General features: G+C 32.3%; 2 protein-coding genes across 2 annotated transcripts in view; one reads left to right on the top strand and one right to left on the bottom strand.

Moving 5' to 3' along the window:
* Positions 1-22633, bottom strand: part of LOC130450717 (metabotropic glutamate receptor) — a 566010-nt gene that overhangs the window by 495136 nt on the left and 48241 nt on the right. The window contains exon 2 of the mRNA XM_056789300.1: positions 18891-18963. The gene's annotated coding sequence lies outside the window, so the exon portion shown is untranslated. The remainder of the gene's footprint in view (positions 1-18890; positions 18964-22633) is intronic.
* On the top strand, positions 2147-5318 carry LOC130451044 (craniofacial development protein 2-like). Its single transcript, XM_056789841.1, has 2 exons — positions 2147-3551; positions 5275-5318. The coding sequence occupies exons 1-2, from the start codon at positions 2147-2149 to the stop codon at positions 5316-5318; spliced, it is 1449 nt and encodes a 482-aa protein (XP_056645819.1).

Raw genomic sequence — 22633 nt, 5'->3', positions numbered from 1 at the left:
TTAGAAGTTATTTATCATATTTAATAGAATCTTCAATTACTAAGAAAATACTAACGTGGAATCAAATGTTGTTATGAATATTGTTATTATTGAAGCAGTTCTTGCAGTATTATGAATATGGAAGTAATTACTTGAAATGTTTTCAGATAGTGAATCAGACATTTCATTTGAAGTTAGAGAGTCTGAAAATGCCGCAGTGGGTAGTTTAATACCTGAAAAATTATGAAATAGATACGTCCTGGCCTATCAAAAATTTGAAAAACAATCCGAATTGAAAAATATAAGAAACAACGAAAAGATCCTACTTGCTTATTTTGAAAATTCAAAATATTAAGGGCGTCGACTTTGTCGACTACACATACAATATTGAGATGTGAACTCACGGTGTGCAACAATGTCAATATCAAGAAGTACACATTACGCTTTTGGCTTTGCTAAAGAGACGGTCAGCAGAATACCATACAAAAAATTGATTTTGACGAAAGAGAACGTAGAAAGATTTATAAAAGAGTCTAAAGACAAAATATTTCTATTTACAAAAGTACGACTTTATTTACGATATGTTTATAATTAGACCTCCTGTGTGGCATACAACCCGTGGGCATAAATACCATTGAAAAATTACTAGGAAAGATTGCTATGTGCCTGGGTCTACTTAATGTTAAGGATACACAGGACATTGCTTAAGATTCGTCAGCTTCTCTCCTGACAGACTCAGAAGCGAACATTCTGAAATAAAAGCAGCACGGAGGATGGAAATTCAGCTGTGTAACCGTGTAAAGACTATGTTAAGAGTTCATTAGAAAATAAGACGAGAATTTCCAAGAACATTCTTGGGCCAAGCCCCTGGCATACATGTAGATATCACAGCTTCAAATGAAATTAACATTAGACGAGAAGTTTGAGAGAATAATCAGCTATAAAATGGACTTTTTTTGAATAACTGTGTTTTAAATAATGTTGTGTTCAATGTCCAATCTTAAAATACTATCGAATTGAAATAATAAGTTGATTGTCAATTTAAATAATTATTAATAACAATTATTTAGTTGTCAGATTTACAGTAATTAACAAATTATCCTTTGATAGAACTGTTACGTAATGTTTTTACACAAATATGATAATTCCTAATGTGACTTAAAGTGCCATATTTTTTATAGCAAAATTAGATAGATTGTAATTTGCATTGTTTCCACATGTTTCACCAATTGTCTACATTGCAAAGATTACTTAAATTCAGCTGTTACTCATAAAAATTTGAAAACAAGTAATATTACTAAGAAGAGATTAGGATCCTAATAATTTTCTCTTACATTTAGGTGTTTTTTATTACAAAATAATCAAAACCTTGTACTCAATAATCGACAAGGCTTATATACCTCCATGTTTAACAAAAACTTTAATCTAAAATTGGATACAAATTAACCAGAATTACTTTAAAAACTACTAAGAAAATAATTAAATTATTACTTTATTTACTTACAGTGGATAAATAGTTTCTATATATTCGCTGTTCTTCAGTAGGAACGTATCCAAATTTTACTGTGAAATATACTGTGCTAATTTTTAATATACATACAGCATTTTTCACTAGTTGTGTAATCACTATCATATAAGTTTTTTTAGCGGTATTGTCGGTTCTACAGAAGATACCCGTAATTTCAAATTTATACAATAAACTTTTTAACAATTAATCTTGACGCTTCGCTTCTGACTAGAAGCATTATTATAATTAAAATTGAGTAAAAATAATTTTTCATTTTTTGTTTATCATAAACTGATTATTTTTTCATTATTCATATATTATCAGTTGATAAAAAGACATAAAAAACTTAAGCAAAATTCATTATAATTAAATAAATTAAATTTTCGAACTTATATGTCGTTAAGTATCTAAGGTAGGTGAACATATCTAACATAACTCGTCTCTGTATATATATATATATATATATATATATATATATATATATATATATATATATATACTCCGCCTGGTGTGTTTCGGTGTGGTGGATTGAGTAGCCCGCTGGACACAACTGCCGGTCCCAAGCCCGGGTAAAGGAGGAGGGTCAAGTCGATAGGCCAGCCCCCTATCACTTGGAAAAAACTTCTTTTGGCTAAAAATCCGAAAACTAGGCCTCGGAATATGGATGATCAAAATGGAAAACGACAATGGCAACGAAAACGGACTATGATTTGTGGAACATGGAATATACAGGGAATTAGAACGAAGGTAGATGACATTTTACAAGAAATTAAAAAACATAAACTGGACTTTATTGCTCTCTCTGAAACAAAGAAAAAAGGACAAGGTACACAAACACTCGGGGAATATATCCACATATACAGCGGCGTTAACAAAGAAGAACATGCAAGAAGGGGTATATCGCTCCTTATACATGAGAAGTATAAGAAGAACGTCTCCAGCTGGGAAGCAATAAGCGATAGAACAATAAAAGTTAATGTCAATTTAAAAGGCTGCAAAATAACAATAATTGCTACTTATGGACCTAATGAAGACGCACGGGTAGATGAAAAAGAAAAGTATTATGAAACGCTAAATGAGCTAATATCTCAGACAGGTAACGATCGAGAAATCATAATACTGGGAGACCTAAATGCTAGAACTGGCAAAGAAACGAAGCATGAGATAATAGGGCCCTACGGTGAAAATACCAGGAATGATAATGGCTCCAGGTTGATAGATGTCTGTCAACATAACTTACTAAGAATAATGAATGGGTATTTTAAACATAAGGAAATACACACATATACATGGACGCAAATAACTAGAAATCTAAGATCAATAATCGACTATCTTATAATGAAACAAAAAACGAAGATAAAAGTGCGCAATGTCAGAGTATATCGATCCGCAGAATGTGGAAGTGACCATCATCTGATAAAAGCTAAGTTAATAATGCCAATAATCAAAGACAACAAACAAAAGAATCAACTGCAAAACAGTAAAGATTTAACAGATATAGATATACCAAACTATAATATAGAAAGCCTTATGAACGAGAGCACAAAATTATTATACCAACAAAGACTGGACCAAAACCTCCCACAGGAGTACGAACAAGAACCAACAGACAATCTTACCAAAGTAGTAATTGACAGCATACACAAAGCAGCCAAAGAAGCCTTAGGATATAAAGAAATGAAAAAGAGAACACGAAATTATTGGTGGACTGAACAACTGCAAAATTTAAAAGAACAAAAACAACGATTGTATCATACCTGGCTAAGCACTAAAAAAGCAGAACATAAGGAACAATATAGTGAAGCTGTATCAAAATTTAAAACCGCTGCGATAGAGGCCAAAAACCTCAGCTGGGAAAATAAATGCAAGGAATTGGATACCTATTTAGGAGGACGCCAATCCAGGGAATCGTGGAGATTTATAGATAATGTTAGATCTGGCAGAAAAGAAAATATCCCAATAGGCACCATATCACCAAATAAATGGCAAGACTATTACCGCTCATTACTCAGAGAACAGAGATCTGAATATAGTAACATGCCGGCTGAAGACATACGGATTACAGGTGAACCAATAAAAATCAACGTAGAAAAAACAAAGAAAGCTATAACACTACTTAAAAATGGGCGCGCTCCTGGTCCAGAGGGAATACCTGCAGAATTAATAAAAGCAGGAACAAATAGGCTGTTTAATATCCTAACAGAAATTATCAATAGACATCTAAATGGAGAACCAATACCGCAAACGTGGAAAGAAGGATGGATCACGTCCATATACAAGAAAGGAAATAAGGAAGACTGCAATAATTATAGGGGCATTACAGTGACTAGTACGCTCAGTAGGTTATAAGGAAAAATAATAAAGGAGATCATTTGTGAAGAATATCACCCATACGAATCCGAGGAACAAAACGGCTTCAGAGCAGGTCGATCGACGATAGATAGTATTTTCTGTCTATCACAAATAATCGAAAAGAGAACCGTAAGATCACAAGAAGTGCACCTACTATTGGTAGACTTGAAGAAAGCGTATGACACAGTACCTGTCTCAAAATTATGGGAGGTTCTGGAAAGAACGAGCATAAATACCACTCTAATAAAGGCTATAAAAGAACTATACAGAGACACAACAGCAAAAATAAAAATAGGTAACAAGGTGACAGACGGCTTCAAAACAACCAAAGGCTTGCGACAAGGGTGTTGTTTATCCCCAACTCTGTTCAACATATACATAGATGAAGCCCTAAGAGTTTGGAAAAAAAAATGTAAAGGAATGGGACTAACTATTGGGGAGAGCACCTTGTATACACTGCACTATGCCGATGACCAGGTAGTGGTAGCACAGGAAAAAGAAGATCTGGAGTACATGTCTAGAAATAGAAGAATACCAAAAGTGGGGTCTACAGGTTAACACGGAGAAGACACAATACATATGTATAGGATCAGAAGATTCACCTGGGAATTTAGATCTAGAGGGAAAAATAATTAAAAACTGTAAGGAATGCATATACCTAGGTGTAAAACTAACAACAACAGGACGAAACGAGGACAATTAGGGACAGAATAACCAAAGGAAGAAAAGTAATAAGAGCCCTGAACTCAGTGCTGTGGCAAAAGAATATTAGACCAGAAACAAAAAAGAGAATATACAACGCCATTTTACAACCAATAATTACATATAGCTCCGAGGTTTGGCAACTTACAGAAAAGCAAAAAAATAACTTAAATGCAGTGGAAATGGATTTCTGGAGGAGAGCAGCAAGAATATCTAGAACGGAACATATAAGAAACGAGGAAATAAGAAGACAATTGAAAGTAGAAAGAACTTTAGTAGAAGATATAGAAAAGAAACAGTTGATTTGGTACGGACACGTTAAGAGAATGGGAAGAGAACGACTACCAAGAATAATATTAGAATGGACCCCCAAAGAAAAAAGAAAGAGGGGAAGACCACCTAGAACATGGCTACAAGGAATCACTAGAGCAATGTCCGAAAGGAACCTAGCAGTCGACGACTGGCAAGATAGACAGGCCTGGAGATTAGGAACCCAAAGGCGTATAACGCTATAAAAGGGGATATATATATATATATATATATATATATATATATATATATATATATATACAGATATATATATATATATATATATATATATATATATATATATATATATACAGATGCCCATAAATGTAAATTATGGGAATTAATAAAGCCGTCTTGAGTGGAACCAGCTTCATCAGTAAGCAGTACTTTTCCAACAAATATATTATCAACCTTGTTTTATGTAGAAACTAATGAAAATAGGACAGTATTGCTGGATATAAAGGGGTAAAGAAGCTGCTCCTGGAGAATCCTATGAATAGTTGTCGTTGATATGTTAAATTTTAGTACGCTAGTTGTGGGATCAACATCAACTGCATCTAATGCATTTTGATATACAAGCTGATGACCGTATAGTTCGTTGTTGACCTTTGACGTCTTTTTTTGGTACACATCCTAAAATATAATGCTATAAATAAAAATGGGAACTATATGGTATTTCAGAAAAATATATAGTAATAAAACCTCATGAGGTATGCAAAGGGACCACAGAGTGACCCAACGAATATTTAAGCCACTTTCATAGTTTGGCATTGATTTCATTGTAAATTTTTTTTCTTTTTATCAAATGCAGGTAGTACCACCCGGGTTGGGGTCAATTTATGGGTTTAGCCTATTGTTATCCATTCACAATCACTGAAAATAAAAGGAAATCCGAATCTGAAATAGGGCTGGAATTAGGCAGAGGCATTAATAGAAGGCTAAACGGTACCTGTTAAACGCAAAACGTAACTGTATAATCTACTACCTAAGTAATCCCTACACAATATTTCGATATTGACACTTCAGGCCAGAAAAAATACTTTTCCTTATTCTCTCATGCAATTACTTGAAAGTTTAATATTACAGACAATACTATTTCAAGATCTACACCTATGGCCGACACCGACACCATTTTATTACTCTATACCTTTCTGAAATAGACTATAGTTTACTCAATTTATTTAGAGAAATCTGTTTCCCGTAAGATGCGATCAACCAAGTGCTACAGTCGGGTATAATTCTGCCCGGAAAGCGTTGAGTATACAACCAGACGAGTTACCAGAAGCCAAACCATTCATTCAAGTGGGAATATTCATTGAAGGTAAATTCTACCATATTGAAACTTTAAATAAGATGTGATAATTATTATTAATCTCTCAAGTTTTTCCTTATGCCAGTAAAATGATCTTGGATAGTATATGGTACAATGTTTATTTATTAATTCATAACTTCTCCAAGAAATGTTTGATTGTGTTTTTATACCTCCTACAAGTATTTTCAATATATAATTACAATTTTCAGAATGTCTCTTCATGGCGAACGGCTTCCTTGGCATGTACAACGATCTAAACTCTACTAATCTCCTAAACCACAAATTCTATGATATTAATCGAAGAATACCTTTTTGTTGAAAAATTGATTGAAAAATTCATTCAATCGTATATCGTCTCTTCTGCTTCAAAATTAGTTTTTAAAAGAAATATAAATTTTGACACGTTTCGACTTTTTTTAAGTCTTTTCAAAATATTTTGATAAAAACTATCAAAAAAAACTAATTTTGAAACAGAAGAGACCTAAAAGATATTTTAGGTATTTTAGGTTTTAAATATTTAGATGCATTAATATAACAAAAGGTCTAAGAATAAGAATATATATATATATATATATATATATATATATATATATATATATATATATATATATATATATATATGTCTTTTAAATTTCAAGTCTGTAATTTTTTCACGCATACCTTTTTAAAGGTTTCGTAATAACCCTATATTGACTAAAAAAAAAATTAGTTCGATTTATGAACGATAACCCGTGCCGACTTGCTATTTAAACTTGTCCATACAAGTTGCTTAAGTACTGCGCTATGACTTGTAACTACATGTTTTATTTGCCATTTTATACGTGATTTTTGAAACTATTATTGCTCCATTGCTTAGTTCGTAAACATGTCGGTGGAATTACGGAATGATAAACAAATTATTTTCCTTATCGGATTGCCTAACTACCAAATAAATGGTGCAAAATTACTATCTAATCTAAGAAAGATCTAGACAACGACGATTAAAAGAAGAGGAAAGGATTGTAAGGCAACGAGAATCACTAGCTGTTGCATCTACTTCCACCACAAATAACTTAGAAAGTCTAGAAGATTCAGACGAAGAACCGATCTTGAATTCTGAACTTAGTTTGCCGGACGTTCCCTGCCATGGTCAAAGTTCAAAAAGAGGTAGAAAGAATTTCATAACACCCAAACTAGTTGCAGCTTTAGATCGATGCCTGTTAAGCATTAGAGGTTCCGTTTACATTCTTAATGCGGTGGTAGAAGCGCTTGGTCTGAACAGCGATGATTTCTCTATTAACAAAACTTCCAAAACAATGTACCCGACGTAGTCACAGTCCATTGGGATGGAAAACTATTGCCCGGGTTGGATGTACGGAATTCGAAAGAAGAACGCTTGCCAGTTATTGCTTCATTTGACGGTAGAGAACAGCTTCTTGCAGTGCCGAAACTAGACAGTTTTTCTGGAAAACATCAAGCTGAGGCTGTCTCAACAGCTCTCTTTGACTCACACACTGTGTGTGTGTGTGCGTGTGTGTGTAATGTGGCAAAATTAAACAAGTTTACTATAATCAACCCAAACATGAAGCTTGAATAATTACTATTTTGTATTATCGACAGCTTCCATCTGACACTTTCAACCTCTAAAGAATTACTCTTCCATTAAATCGCCTCGTACTCATGTTTTTTATTGGTACCATGATTATCAATGGAAAATTTCTCCTTTGTATAAGGGTATTTTCATAATCTGAAATTAGGTTTTTTTTTCTAGATGACACAGAAAGTTTGCTGATTCGTGGAACTCTATTTATTCGCAGTTATAGACATATTAAACAACATAAACAAAATCTGATGTACCTTATCCACTCAATTTTAACTGTCGATAAATTCTTCAACTCCTGTTGTGCATATTCTACTTGAAAAGGCGAAGGTACAAAGATCTATCTGATGATGTTTGTAAAGCAATCTTTTAAACTGAATTAAGGATCCGGGAATTCAAGTGGCTGAAATTGACCTAGATCCAATATTAAATTTTATTACTTTACTTTACTTATGAACGAGGTCTACATAGTCAAAATCAACAAAAAATTGAATTTGTTACTTTGACATTGAACTTTTTACGGGGGAAGTAGCCTATTCACATTGGCTATAATTAGTCCCTCACATTTTGTAACTACTTTTGCAATAAAAACAATGAAAATATAATTATCCAACGACCACTATAAAATAGGACACATTCCATACCGTTTCCCAGTATTGAAAATTTCAAATTGCAAGTAATTTCAACACGGAAACGATCGAACATCAAATAAAAAAATTGAGAAATCTGATTGGATGACGACTGTGTTTTTATTTTGCACACAGGTCGATGATTTCCTATATCTACATTTGCACACAATGGCATAATTATTTTGTCCGTAACTAAAGTGCTTTGCCGAATGACATTTTAAATTTGACTTTTGAACCGTTTGCAAGTGAGAGAGCGAATTTGAGAGAATTACAGAATTTTCCGTAAGTTAAAGTATAGTAATTTATATATCGAATAGTAGAAAATATTATATCGTTGCAGTAAAATTGGGGAACTTGCAAAAGGATGGATTTCTGCGATGCAAATGAAGATAAAGACCAGAAGAACCTAACTTCCTCTGAAACTGTAAGAGTCACACAAATCAGTGGAACTTTATACATCACCTACAACATGAATATCAAAATAAAAGTCTTAGTCACCAAAAATAATTTTCCCTTGTCAAAAATATGTAGCAGCTATCAATTCAATTATCCGTAATTTCATTAAAATTTATTACGTAAAGCTATGAATTTTACTTTAACTCGTTCAACTGTTTTTTATCTTTGAACACTTTCTCGTTTTCATTCCTATATGCATGATTTATTTTTAAAAATTCTATTTTTTTTAATCATATATTTTTCAATTGAATGTATTTTTTATATTTAATCGTTTATTGAAGTATATGTGAAAAAGAATTAAAAACTGGTTTGTTTTAGCAGAAAATCCCTAACGGTAATAAATATAACTGCCTGGCACTGGAAAAAGGGATGAGAAAGATGAATTACATGCGTCTACTGAACCAACTTATGAGTTCAATAAGAACTGGGAAAAATTGTGTCGCTTCACTTACTATGAATATTTTGATGTTATTAGATAAAACAATTTTTCATTATTTTATTCTTCTCCTTCAATATTTTTGTTGAAGAAAATTTAAATAATATACTGGCCATACAAAAATGCAAAGTACTATATCTCGGAAACGAACCGTCGCAAATTTTATTCTTTTATAAGTAAGATGCTGACTTGGTAGCGTAACCGATATTGATTTTTCGATATACTTAATATTGTAACAAAAAATTTGTAAATTTTCTAAAGCTGTGTTATTCGAGTAATTTTTGCTTTTTTATATCTTTTAAAAAAGTTAGGATATGACTTTTTTAAAAAACAGTTGTGACTTTTTAATTACTTAATAGACGTTTTAAATTGGGTCTCATTTGAAAAGTATTAACTGCTTTGTCAAACTCATTTTACCTACCAATAATAGAGGACTGTTTTAAATAATATATGATAAATAATCTATAACAAATAGTGCATAGCAGTCGACCACTTGGTACTGTGCGAGAAAACCTCATTCATGGGATTGCTAGATTTTGAAGGCATATTCAAGTTCAAAGGAGACAATCTATAAGTTCGCTGATTCTTGTTTAAAACAGATATGTGAGAACTTCATTGCTGGTAGTATTTGCACTACTTTCGTTACGGTATATTGGAATAAAAAACGAACGGAAGTGCTTTTCTTTGATTGCTTCGAACCGTTGCATCATTTTATTTTTTGGATGGAGTATTGTGTGCTTTCAGATTTTTCATCACTTGGAGAGCCCTGCATTAAGAATAGCTGAAATCCCCCTTAGTGTATATCAGAAGCCTGAGCTAATTTTCATTTCGAATGAGTATTATTCTGAATGTGACCCAAAACTGCCCATTTCTGCTCTATTTCTGATAGGTTGCTAATATTCATGTCATCTATTTTCCAGAGTACATACGCATGATGATTATTGATTATGCATACCGAGGCTCTTTCATGCTTATTATTTTTGAAATAGATTCACAGAAATCTATTTTCTCCTGAATGGTCTACATCATTCCAACAACGCAATGCACTCAGTGAATATAATACAAATTTAGTCCCAGATACATAGAATAAATGTAAAGTCGTGAAAATCTTGATAATTTATTGATGAACAACTAATCGAAGATGATTTTTTTTCTAAACACATAACAATTAGTTATTGTACTTGTACTATCCAGTGTTGTGTAACGTTTTTGTTTTCATGATCCAAAATTATTAAATCAGTTATTATAAACGATTGTGGAAAGAATTCACATATCATTTAAAAGAGATACACTTGTACAGGGTGCGGCAGTATAACTTCCTTTTTTAAAAAGTTCGCCATTTAGTCGGTAGATGTCGTAACGGAGTGCTAGTGGTCTCGTTCGAGAGGGGGGACTATAAAGTTTTGTCCCGGCACAGTTCAGTCGCCATCATGCGTTGGAACAGTGAGGAGCGTGCGTTTGCCGTTGAGGTTTACTTTTCGAGCGGATGTTCTGTGATCGCAACCCAGCGCGCCTTTCGGAATCGCTTTAATTTAGCCCCCTTGGCCCCTGTCCCGGACCGGAAATCAATTGTTACGTGGGTCACTACGTTCAGACAAACTGCAAGTGTGACAAGACGAAGAACTGGAGTCCCTCGGCCCATTAGATCACCGGAGAACATTGAGTTAGTTAGAACTTCAGTGTTGCGATCACCACGGCGTTCTGCGCGCAAACATGCGTCTGCCCTTGGACTTTCCGATCGTTCTGTGAGGAGAATACTTCATGATGATCTTCATTTTCATCCATACAAGATGGCAATTGTGCAGGAACTTTCTGAACGTGACTTCAATTCTCGGAGGAACGCGTGTGAGGTTTTTCTGGAAGTCGTTCCTGAGGACGCTATTGTTTTTTTTAGTGATGAAGCCCATTTTCATTTGTGTGGATCCGTAAACAAACAAAACATGCGCTACTGGGCTGATACCAATCCTCGACAATTGCATCAACGGCCTTTGCATTCACCTAAAGTCACAGTGTGGTGTGCAATTTACTCACGTGGAATTATTGGTCCCTGGTTCTTTGAGGAAAATGAAGTCACAGTGACAGTGAATTCGCACCGATATGTAAACATGTTACAGGAATTTTTTTTCCCACGGCTAGATGAGTTGGACTTAGGGGACACTTGGTTCCAACAAGACGGAGCAACGGCACACACTTCAAGAACATCGATGGCTGTTTTGAGGGAACACTTCCCAGAGCGCCTTATCTCAATTAGGGGCGATTTGGAGTGGCCAGCCCGCTCTCCCGATTTGACCCCTTGTGATTATTTCCTATGGGGTTTTTTGAAATCCCGTGTGTATGTGAACCGTCCAAGGACCCTACAAGATTTGAAGACGAACATCCAGGAAGAAATTGCCAACATAACGCCTGCTATGCTGGCAAGAGTCATGACAAACTCCAGAAATCGGTTTACTCAGTGTATGGAGAATGGGGGACGTCACCTAACTGATTTGATCTTCAAAACTCAGTAAAACAAAACTTTATGTATGTGCCTGTATTATAAAAAACGAATAAAAATTTTCTGATTCATACAATAAGTTTTATTAACTTTTGAAAAAAGGAAGTTATGCTGCCGCACCCTGTATTAGGGTAAAATATGTCTGCATTGAAAGTTATTGGGGTTGGATATTTCCGGTGGGATTCCTTGTGTACGCAATAAATAATAATGACAAAAAAGTGTCAAACACGTTTGTCATGAATAATACTTAGTTTAGAGTTAAAAGTAACTGGCCTCTATAACGACGTACAATGCTCGAGCACAGGGATATGTCACTATGATGTAATATTCAAATTCGGCTTATATTTCATTTATCACTTTTAATACCTATTTGATTGCTATAAGCTTTTACACTGGCCACAACTTTATGTATTGGCTATTACTACCAAATCTCTTTATCTGTTGATAATTATGGCTTTGATATCAATTCAAATTTACAAGTAGCATTCAAAAAAAAACAGATTTTTCCTCAAATTTATAATACAATACGCAATATTATTACTAAACGTGATTGAAAGTTAATTTAATATTTGTAATACCGGAATGATAATAGGCAGATGAAAACTATTCACAAATGTGAAAATCTATCTCACTCTTCTTTTCAGTTTTGATTTTACCAACGAATTATCTTGTATTCGCTTTCAGTTTTTTCCGTCCCTCCCACTTTTGGAATATCATATCTTAGAAATAACTCGCTCCTAAAATAAATAATATAGCAAAAATAGATTTCAATTTTGTTCTCATTATACGTTGGACATATATTTGTTCCATATTGAAATGGATCATTAAGAAATAAGTAAACATCAGGATTTCATGAAACAACTGCATCTAGTATTCTAATATTGAGTTTAACTACCTCGTTATTTATTCACTTTAACATTTAATATGAAATTGGCATTACCACATCAACACTCACAATTACACTCAGTTACCTTCAGTGTCTGAAAACGATAACTTGGTTATCGAAACGGGCGTCAATCTCCAGTTTATTTGAAGTATCTGATTACTCGTCCAATATTTGGGGCACAATTTTCACCTAACCTACCTTCCTTTTCCATAACAAAATAAAATACGACGTAAATAATACGTTAAGGCAGTGGATTATTAGTGCCCTAGACCCTAAACTCAATGCAAAGGAATATAGAAATTATTTAGACTTTCAAAATTACCGGAAATGGGTCAATTTGCTTAAACTTGAAAACGCCCATTCCATATTTAGCTACAGTGTAAAGCCAAAATTGTTCTTTTTCAACTCATCTGCTCTGTTGTAAGAAATATTATCGCGGCTGAGAGACGCTTTAAGGTCGATTTATATATATCAGTGCCTTGTCGGTTCCGTGTCCGTTCCGTCTTATGAAGTTTCCGGATAGAAAAAAAAAACAGTGTACATAATTATGAGACTATTTATACACTTGCGTTTCCCGGACAGAAATTCATCCGAACCGATATTTTTGCTGAGGGCACTGCTGGTGCACGGGCTTGACACGGACCGCACGGACTTCTATCGAAGCCGCCATACCTAAATTCTCAGTCCCGGTCACTGATCACACACGCTTTGATACACTGACACTACCACAACTCGGTATTTTATAAATATGTCATCAAAAATACTCGGATACAGCACTGACACGGAGCGGACACGGCACTGTTATATATAAATCGACCTTTAAAAAGTGTCCGCGGTTTCGATTTTTCAGAAATATTCTACTCTGGTCGATAGCGGAACGGAAATCAAGTTATCGGACCAATATCATAAGAAAAAACTCTGAAAGGACTACGATATTTGGAATTCTTGCAAGCAATTATTCAAATTTTAATCCTATTGCGATTATCTCCAAACCATGTGGCTTACGATTCTAGTTTTTCATCCACTACAATTCTTAGTATATCATTCTACAATATACATTTGGTTCTCAGAAATTGTGTTTCAAAAGACGCTTCCCAATTAGAGCTGTAAGGCAGTGTTAAATTATGTTTTAAGCATTGAATTGTAACGTAAAACTTATTTGAATAGCCCGTAAGATTCCCCGATTTAATACCTCTAAACTTGTTGAGCTATCAACAAAGAAAAATTCATACGTACTGAACACACTGTTTACGCTACCACTAGATCAACACATAGACATATAGACTATCTGACTCCCTTAAATTGCCTAAAGTAAAAATGTTGATAGAATTTCATCTAAAATGACTAAAATCATAATTTTTTTCTTGTAATCCTCCGCAGTCCTCTGTTTTTGGGATTTGAACCGGCACAACTTTTTTCTTGATTAGATAATTCTCAAATAATACAAAAGTAAATTTTATTAGAGCTAGAATTATACACAAAGGTTTTGTCCCATTAAAAATCAAACATATTTTTGTTAGGGCTCAATTTATTTATATTGCAATGTGTGGAGGATTCACATGAAATGACAATATGTGCCAGGGTTAGAAAATTGGTATATATTTCAAAACTGTAGTAGATGTATTTTTACGTGTTATATAGTTACCAAAATAATTTCATACGTGCTGTTCCCACACACTCTCTAATACTAAATACGATAAAAATTGACCTTTGTTTTTTACTTTTTGATCTCCTTCTAAATTTGAACATAAAATTATCATTCTGTAACTGAATATAATAATTAACCTCGTGATAATAAAAACAGTATCATGATTAAGACTCAGAGCAATTTCGTAAGCACAGTGTCAAATCTATTGTTTCCAATTTAAATTTTGTTTTGATGTAGTCTGCTGGTATTTCTATGCGATATAGTGTGATCATAATAATTTGCGCAAATTTTTCATCCTGGCTTTCCACCACTGAATCATTTCCATTTTTTCAGTTTCTTCTTCTTCAGTGTTGGACGGTACACTTGCTTCCCATTACGACCAGGTGATTCTTTTTATAAAAACAACGTCAGCAATGGTAAATTGAAGAATTGCCATATCCTAGCTCTGGTTTAAATGAATTATATGCCTACTGCAGAAATGCTTGCAAATTTGCATAATGGTTAACGTTGAAGTAAACATATTTACTTCAAAAATTATTTTTCTTCACTTTGTTAAGTAGAAAAATGTCTGTTGTTATCACGGATCTATTAGTTTCATAAACATATTTTTAGTAAAATACAGAAAACTATAGTTTACTATGGTTACTTCCCAAACAATTTAAACATTTTTATATTATCGAAACGTATATAATCTAAAAGTTTAACGGTCATGTAGTTTTCCGACTTCTTATTTTCGGTAGTGCCCCAAGAAATTCCATTAAGACTTTATGAAATGAAAGTGCCGAATTTTCTAAAATTTTATTAAAAGTTTTCTTTTTTGTCATTTATTCCATACTGTTCAGCATCTTTGTCTCACTTTTGAAGGATGATAAGAAAGCATCATTTACACCAAGGATACAGTATTCGATAAAATAGGCCAGTTCCAGTGATGTATGCACATCGATATCTATCGAGATATATTATGTAAGTAAATTTTTTCACAATCAATCTGCAGAATCTAAATCCAAAAATATCTATTCAGTCTATTCAGAGACAAATTGAGAATGTTACTCTCCTCGAGGCTTATATTGATATATATTTTCCATTTTAATATTAATATGGCAGACTATTTGGCGAAGAAGTTTGTTAAAAAAATTAAATTACTCTAGTGTAGCAGCACAACCCATGACAACGTTTAGTTTAAGAATATCGAATATAGAAACATACATTTATGTACGCTATATCGAGGAAAGACAAAACCGCTAAAGCCAAGTTCAAATTTAACTTGAGAAGGATTACTTTTGCATATATATTATGAGTCATCAGATTTAATGAACAAAAAAAAATAAGTTCGTCGGTCAACGGAGAAGTACTACTCTTTCTTTTAAAAAATATATGTGAGGTCGCTTATAGGTATATTATGTTTGTATTGAATAGCTTTAACATTGCTATTTTTTTTCTGTGCCAATAATTTCGGATGCAATCAACAAGCTTCCTTGCATTAATAACCTCATTGACCTAGATGAAGTATCTGCTTCCCACTTTGAAATTTTAATCATTGAACATTTCTTTGTCTTCAATGAAAGAATCATATTGAACATTGTTCATAGTTATTGTTCGTTCCAGTGTCTCTAATTTACTTTATTTTGATTATTTTCATTATTGCCAAATGGATAGAAGAAATTCGAAAAGTAACCATCAATTCAATAACCCTTCAGTAGCAACGATATTGGAGGTTGGAGAAGAAAATACGAACAGAGAAATGGAACAGCATGTAGATCAAATCGAAACAAATAATGAGTTGACACCAAACAAACAATCAAAATTAGTGAAAAATCTCATTAAAAAGAATATAGTCTGAAATAAAAATGTATAATAGAGTTATATTTATTTGGATTGGCCTAATATCAAAAAAAGATTTTATTATGTGATTTATTTGTTGTGGAATTTACCAAGTTAATTTGAAGCTTACACGCAACGATAGGCATCAGACCCATTTTGTCGCGTTTAACCTTAATAAAAATATGAAAGCAGCAGGAAAAAAACAATGTTTTTTAACAAACAGCCAAGTAGACACAACATTTTAAAAAATGATTGAAATGTGAATATGTCATTTTATATGTCTTTCTTAATTTAATTTAAATCAAACCATATGGAGTTAGTGGATATATCGATAAAAAGTTATAGAGGCTGTTTATATTAGAGAAATTTAAAAATATATGTTTATAATTAGAGATTAACAGAATCAGTGATCTTTTGATCATCCGCTACTTTATTTTTAAGCAGATTGCTATAACTCTTCTATACACGATATTATGTTGTCTTAAACAACGATAATCAATTTAATTCCTATAATGCCCTAGAATGATGTGAAATTACTAGCTACCCACTTTATTTTTTAAAATATACTATTTGAATACAAAAAATCAAAAAAGGGGAAATCTGAAATTCCTCGAGACATACTCAGAATGAATAATTGATTTGTTTATGGACATAGATAAACAGCATAAAGCAACAATATAAACGTTTATAAAGACATTTTTTTCTTAAGAAACCTGCTTATGGCAGCCAAATAGCCCATATATTGTTAGTTATTACGAGCTTAACAAAATGCCTGAAGTTTGTAGACATCAAAATACTTACAATTATGGATTATCCAGATGTTGGTCTATCCTCTCGCGAAATTGACCCTCGAGTCAAATGTACTGCAACAAAAATCGAAAAAGACCAACTAGACAACTAAAGCGTACCACCAAACATCAATATAGACGCTTCAGGCAACTAGCTCTAGTTACTTAGCATCAAAGTGATGATAAATGGCCATATTGGAGCCTTTGTTCTGTTTTTATATCGCCCACGATCAATGCTTCTTTTAAACGTCAACATTTAAATTGGTTCAAAGAATGGCAACACTAGAAGGCAGATAGAGGTAACATCGTATTCACCGACGACTTTCGATTCTGCTTAAGTGTGGCTAAAATTCATGGATTATCCTTCAAATTGATTGACTACCCAACATATTCACCGGATTGGACTCCCAGCAACTTTTTTCTATTTCCTAACTTCGAATTTTCACTTACAGGAAAGATATTTTTATTACAAGAGGACGGCATTTATTATTTGGAAGGGTTAAAAATGTACGAGCATCGCTGGAGATGGCAAAAAATGAAAATGATTATGGAAACAAGATGTTGAAATAAAACTGCAATAAAAAACGCTTAAATGACAAAATACATTTACTTAAAAAATACATTAATCATTGATATAAAGAATGGTTGATATACATAAAAATAAAACATGTCGATGATAAAAAATAATTACATTTATCGACATTTATCTACAGGACTGTCACTTTGTATTCATGTTTTATACGATACAATCAGATAATCATTTTTGAAATATCTATGACAGATTACGAAATCATCTATGTATTCTTCTATATTCAATATTCTTACATTCATAGTAATCAAACAATCTTGTGTTTTTTCCACATCAGCGATTTTGAGCCTCACTTATAGTGGAAAAATGTGTTGCTCTATTCTACTTCTAAGAGAGAATCATTAACATATTCTTCTCACTTTTGAACAAGCATTTATTTATAGAATGAAAACTTATGTCTTTGGCTCTATTTTCACAAATTTTCCAAAGTGACTTATATATTTTCATTATTTTTGACAAATTGCAATCAAATTCGTACGTCTAGCCTAATCTAATAAAAAACCTGTTTCTTTACGCCTATAATGCTTTAATATCACTTTCGGCAACACAGATTGTATAAATATTATTTTACTAGTAGATACAGTAATTAGTTTCCATTATTCTACTAATTGAATATTCAACTTAACATTGGTTGTTTCCTTTACATATTTTGTTCCGAATAGTCTGCTTCATCTGTTTAATAGTTTTGGGTTTCTTAGCATACACTTCCAAATATCATTGTTCAGTGAGAAGCTCCAGAAACCATTTACGGCATTCCATTTCATCCTTTTTCTTGAAGAAACGGGGGGCTATATCTCTATTATGCTGACGCATTAGATTTTCAGAGTCACATAATTTATGGTTTTGTTTGTTGGTATAACCATTAAAATGGAAATGTGCTTTATCCGACACCAAAGCATTATTCAAAAATGGGTTTGTGCAAAATGTAAAGCGTTGTTGGTAGTCTTATTGTAGGAATGTTTGAGAAATTTGGCTTTTCTATTAATAAATCTTAAGATCCAATTTCAAAATTTTATATTGTTCTGGAAATACAAAATAAGCTGAATCTACGGCGACTCACGTCAAAATTTGCAGTATTCTATAATATAATTTTGTGCGACTATTTCGATGATAATTCCTCAAAATGACCTATTACACTCCAAGTCCTTACACTCCTGACCAAGAAGGCTGTGGAAGATGATATTTCGAATTTTGATGTAATTAAAACTATTTTGTATACGAGAAGTGGTCTAAAGATGTTCTGGATAGAAAATCAGTTAATAAAAGCCCTGTGTTTGGACGATTGAGAAGTAATATTTCCAAGAGTATTTCGAAAAATTACAGCTTTTATCCATATTGAATAATCTGAATAATCATCAAATTTCGAATAGCTATAAACTAGATAATAAGAATTGGAAACTCACCAGTTACAAGGCAATAATTGAGATGGCTTACTTAACCGAGCACGAACACAGTAGCCACGCACTCTTGAAGGAACTGAAAAATAAAATCCAAACTTGAAAGTTGCACAAAGATTGAACACATAATTTACTGCTAAGTTGACAAAATACGAAACTACATATTAGTTTAACATTCAACTACTTCATAGACAATTTTTATGCTTGTTTAGCTGCTCTATTTAACCTGATTCATAAATAACATAATTTCACTCTACTGTCAAACGTATTAAGTATTATGTTACTAATATCTCTAAAAAACACACTGTTGACGCCATGACTACACCAACACTTACAATTGCACTGTCTTTCGCAGGTTTCGATTTGCACTGTTTTACGCGGGTTTCGATAACCAAATTATCATTTTCAGCAACTGAAGTATACCTTTAGTAAAACAGTGTATTGTGAGTGTTAGCGCAAACATTGTGTGTTTAGTATAAATGTCACCGATGGTTCCATAATTTCCAATTTGATCAATATCTCTGATACCAAATTTTTTTGCTTACATACACGATTTTTATCTTTCAAGTTAATTTTTAATTTATTTTAGTCTATTAAAACTCCTCCATTTCCTTAATTGTCACCTTTGACTCAACTCATTTCCTTATCGAACCCTAACTTTCCTAACCAATCGGTGAGAAGTGAGAATTATGTATATATATATATATATATATATATATATATATATATATATATATATATAATTTTAAAAAAAAAGATAAATTTTGACGTTGACTTTTCTTTATAAGAATATAATATTGACACTGATAATTTGCTAATTTATATAAATATTTTTAACAAGTAAACACTGAATGTGAAATTTACTTCTAGTTTTTGTGACAAAATCAAACCAGTAATTGTGTAAAATAAATATATACAAAACTCAAAATAAAGAAATTAAAAAAATATATTACATTAGGGTTATTTAAATGAGTTTTCTTATTAATCATTTTGGGTAATATATTTTATTTCTAAAAATAGACGGTTTGTAGTTTTTTTCAGTTATCAAAACTTTGACAGATTCATAATCCATATCGTGTCCTTCATGATAGATATGAGTCGCTAATGAACATCTATCAGGATATAATCTGCTATCACTCTTGTGGGCAGTTATCCGATTGATCTAACACAGATCAATGTACTTTTTGGCACAATTTAAACAAGGTATTTCATATACTATCTTAGGCAAATTATTGATTAGTGTTTCATCATTATTTAGTAGAAATAGATTGAATATTAAGGGTTTGACTCTATGCTAACTTAATATTGGGTTACTTAAAGATTCCAGAAATGACGTTTGAAAATGATGATTCAATGTTTAGTCAGTATCAGATGTATTCGATTTAAAAAATATGAAGGAAAAGAGTTTTCATAAAAAAATTTGTAAAGTATTTTAATGTTTATTTAATGAAAAATTCGATCAGAAATTTTTGGGACTCTTTTTTTCATCTATTCGATTAAATTAATTTTATTATTACGTGGGTGATATGAATGATAATTGATATATCTTCCAAAACTTATTGGTTTCCTATACCAGTCAATTAAAATTTAATTATTTTCGTTTCTTATGAATTTAGTATCAAGAAAAGGTAACGATGTTTCAGTATTCTCCTTTTCTATAGTAAATTGTATATTTATAGGGATCGAAAATGTTGAAGTAAAATAGTAAATTATCGATTTCATTATATGGAAGGGATAAAATTATATCATCTGCTTACTCTCTAATGTAGAATATTTTGGAGGGTAAAACAGATATTCCAAGATATAATACATTACATAATCTGCTAATATATATATATATATATATATATATATATATATATTTATCCGGAAAATTAAAATCTAAAACATCAAAAGCAAAAGAAGTATCATTATATATCCAGTGCCTTGTAGTAATCTACATAGGACAAACATCTCAGTATTTAGAAAATAGAATAAGAGATCATTAATACGATAGAAAAATAGAACTGCATTAACGAACCATGAATACCATTAAATAAACATGAATTTATAAAAATTCAAAAATTCTTTAAACGGAATCTAATATACAAAAAAGGGAATTTTTAGAAATGGTTCACATTCATAAGAAGGAAACAGCTATAAATGATAAGAAAAGATCTAAATAATTTGAGTAAAATTTATAGCTCTATTTTGTAAATTCTAATAAAACTACAAATAATTTAATTAATTATTGCTATATATTTGACATGTAGGGACCAAGGAAAAATTTATTTTTATTACTAGAACAAAGTTCTAAGTTGATTTTATCCTTATTTTGATATTCATGATGAAGGTGATTTATATATCAATATAAATAAGCAAATTGTCAGTGGTAATATCATGTTTTGATAAAGACGAAAAGTTAAAATTTTTGTTTCTTTTAAAATTGACAAAAAAAAACTAATTTTAAAACAGAAGAGACCTAAAATCAAGAACATTTAGATGCAACGAATCACCCCTTTTTTTCAGTTGTTTCCAAGGCCTTGATCTGCCTATTCCTTGGAATTTCACCTAGGAAATGGAAAGCATCAAGCATCAACACTGTTGACAGTAACACACTCACTGCTGATCTTGAGCTAACTGGAAAGCTTTTCGCGTGGACCTTGTAATTATAGATGACCTGTTTGCAGGTTTTGGGGTTTTGGCTCGCGTTGGAAGTATATTATTGGGGGAAGGGGTAATAAATGTGCTGAAATCGGCTTCTCGGAGGGTTTTAGAGAAAATGTTGGCCGGAGTTGCATTGGAACGAAATAGATGAAGAAAGTGTTTCCAAGTTGCCGGCAATCTCTGGCTAGCGTCCCTTGTGTTCTGAGAGCTTGGACGTTTCTCTATTTCTATAGCTTCTCGAATAATCCTGGACGTGGAGGGCGGAGTGGGGCGATAGTTTTGGTTGTATTGAAATCGATTGTGTATCCGGTATGGACATGATGTTGGGCAAGGGTGGAGGAAATCCCGGAATTAGTGGCAGACAACAAATACTCCTTGGCTCTGAAGGAAATACATCGATATGTCTAGCGAATATAGGAACGGGAAAAATCTAAGCAGGGGTTTTTATGCACTCCATGGTGTTCATTGGGTATTTTGTCTTTGACGGATCTGATTAGTTGGAGAGTTTCTAATTGGGTTTGAAGATTGTGGGATACCGTGGGGTTTGAAAATTCTGCAAATCTTGTCTGTTACACCTTTGATATAAGGAAGGGATACCCTCAATTAATCTTTCAAACCAGTAGAGGAAGATGGAGGAATTGGAGATGAGACTAACATTGATTCAAAATGGTTATAACAAATCCCGAATTTCTAGGAGCATCCACAAATTTTCATCTCCATATATTCTTCTAAATGTTGTTGATTTTAGTGGTCTCTTCTGGTTTAAAATTAGTTTTTTATAATAATTTTTTTAAAAGAAAGATAAAAACTGACGTTCCGACTTATTTCAGTCTATTTCAAATTATAATATGACACTGACAATTTGCGTATTTATATTAATCAATAGATCACCTACATCATGAACATCAAAATAAGAATAAAATCAAAATAGAAATTTGTTTTAATAAGAAAAATCAATTTTATGAATTAAATTAGTTATAGTTTTATTAGAATTTAAAAATAAATTTCACTTAAAAAATCTTTATGTGAAACCACCTTTTTACAAAATAAAAAAAAAACCAGAAAAATTAGATCTGGTTCCTTTCAATCCTGTTTATACTAAG

This window comes from Diorhabda sublineata, chromosome X (genome assembly GCF_026230105.1).
Source record: "Diorhabda sublineata isolate icDioSubl1.1 chromosome X, icDioSubl1.1, whole genome shotgun sequence".
Lineage (NCBI taxonomy): Eukaryota > Metazoa > Arthropoda > Insecta > Coleoptera > Chrysomelidae > Diorhabda > Diorhabda sublineata.
The sequence above is the reverse complement of the archived record's forward strand: the minus strand, read 5'-3'. Positions and strand labels throughout refer to the sequence as shown.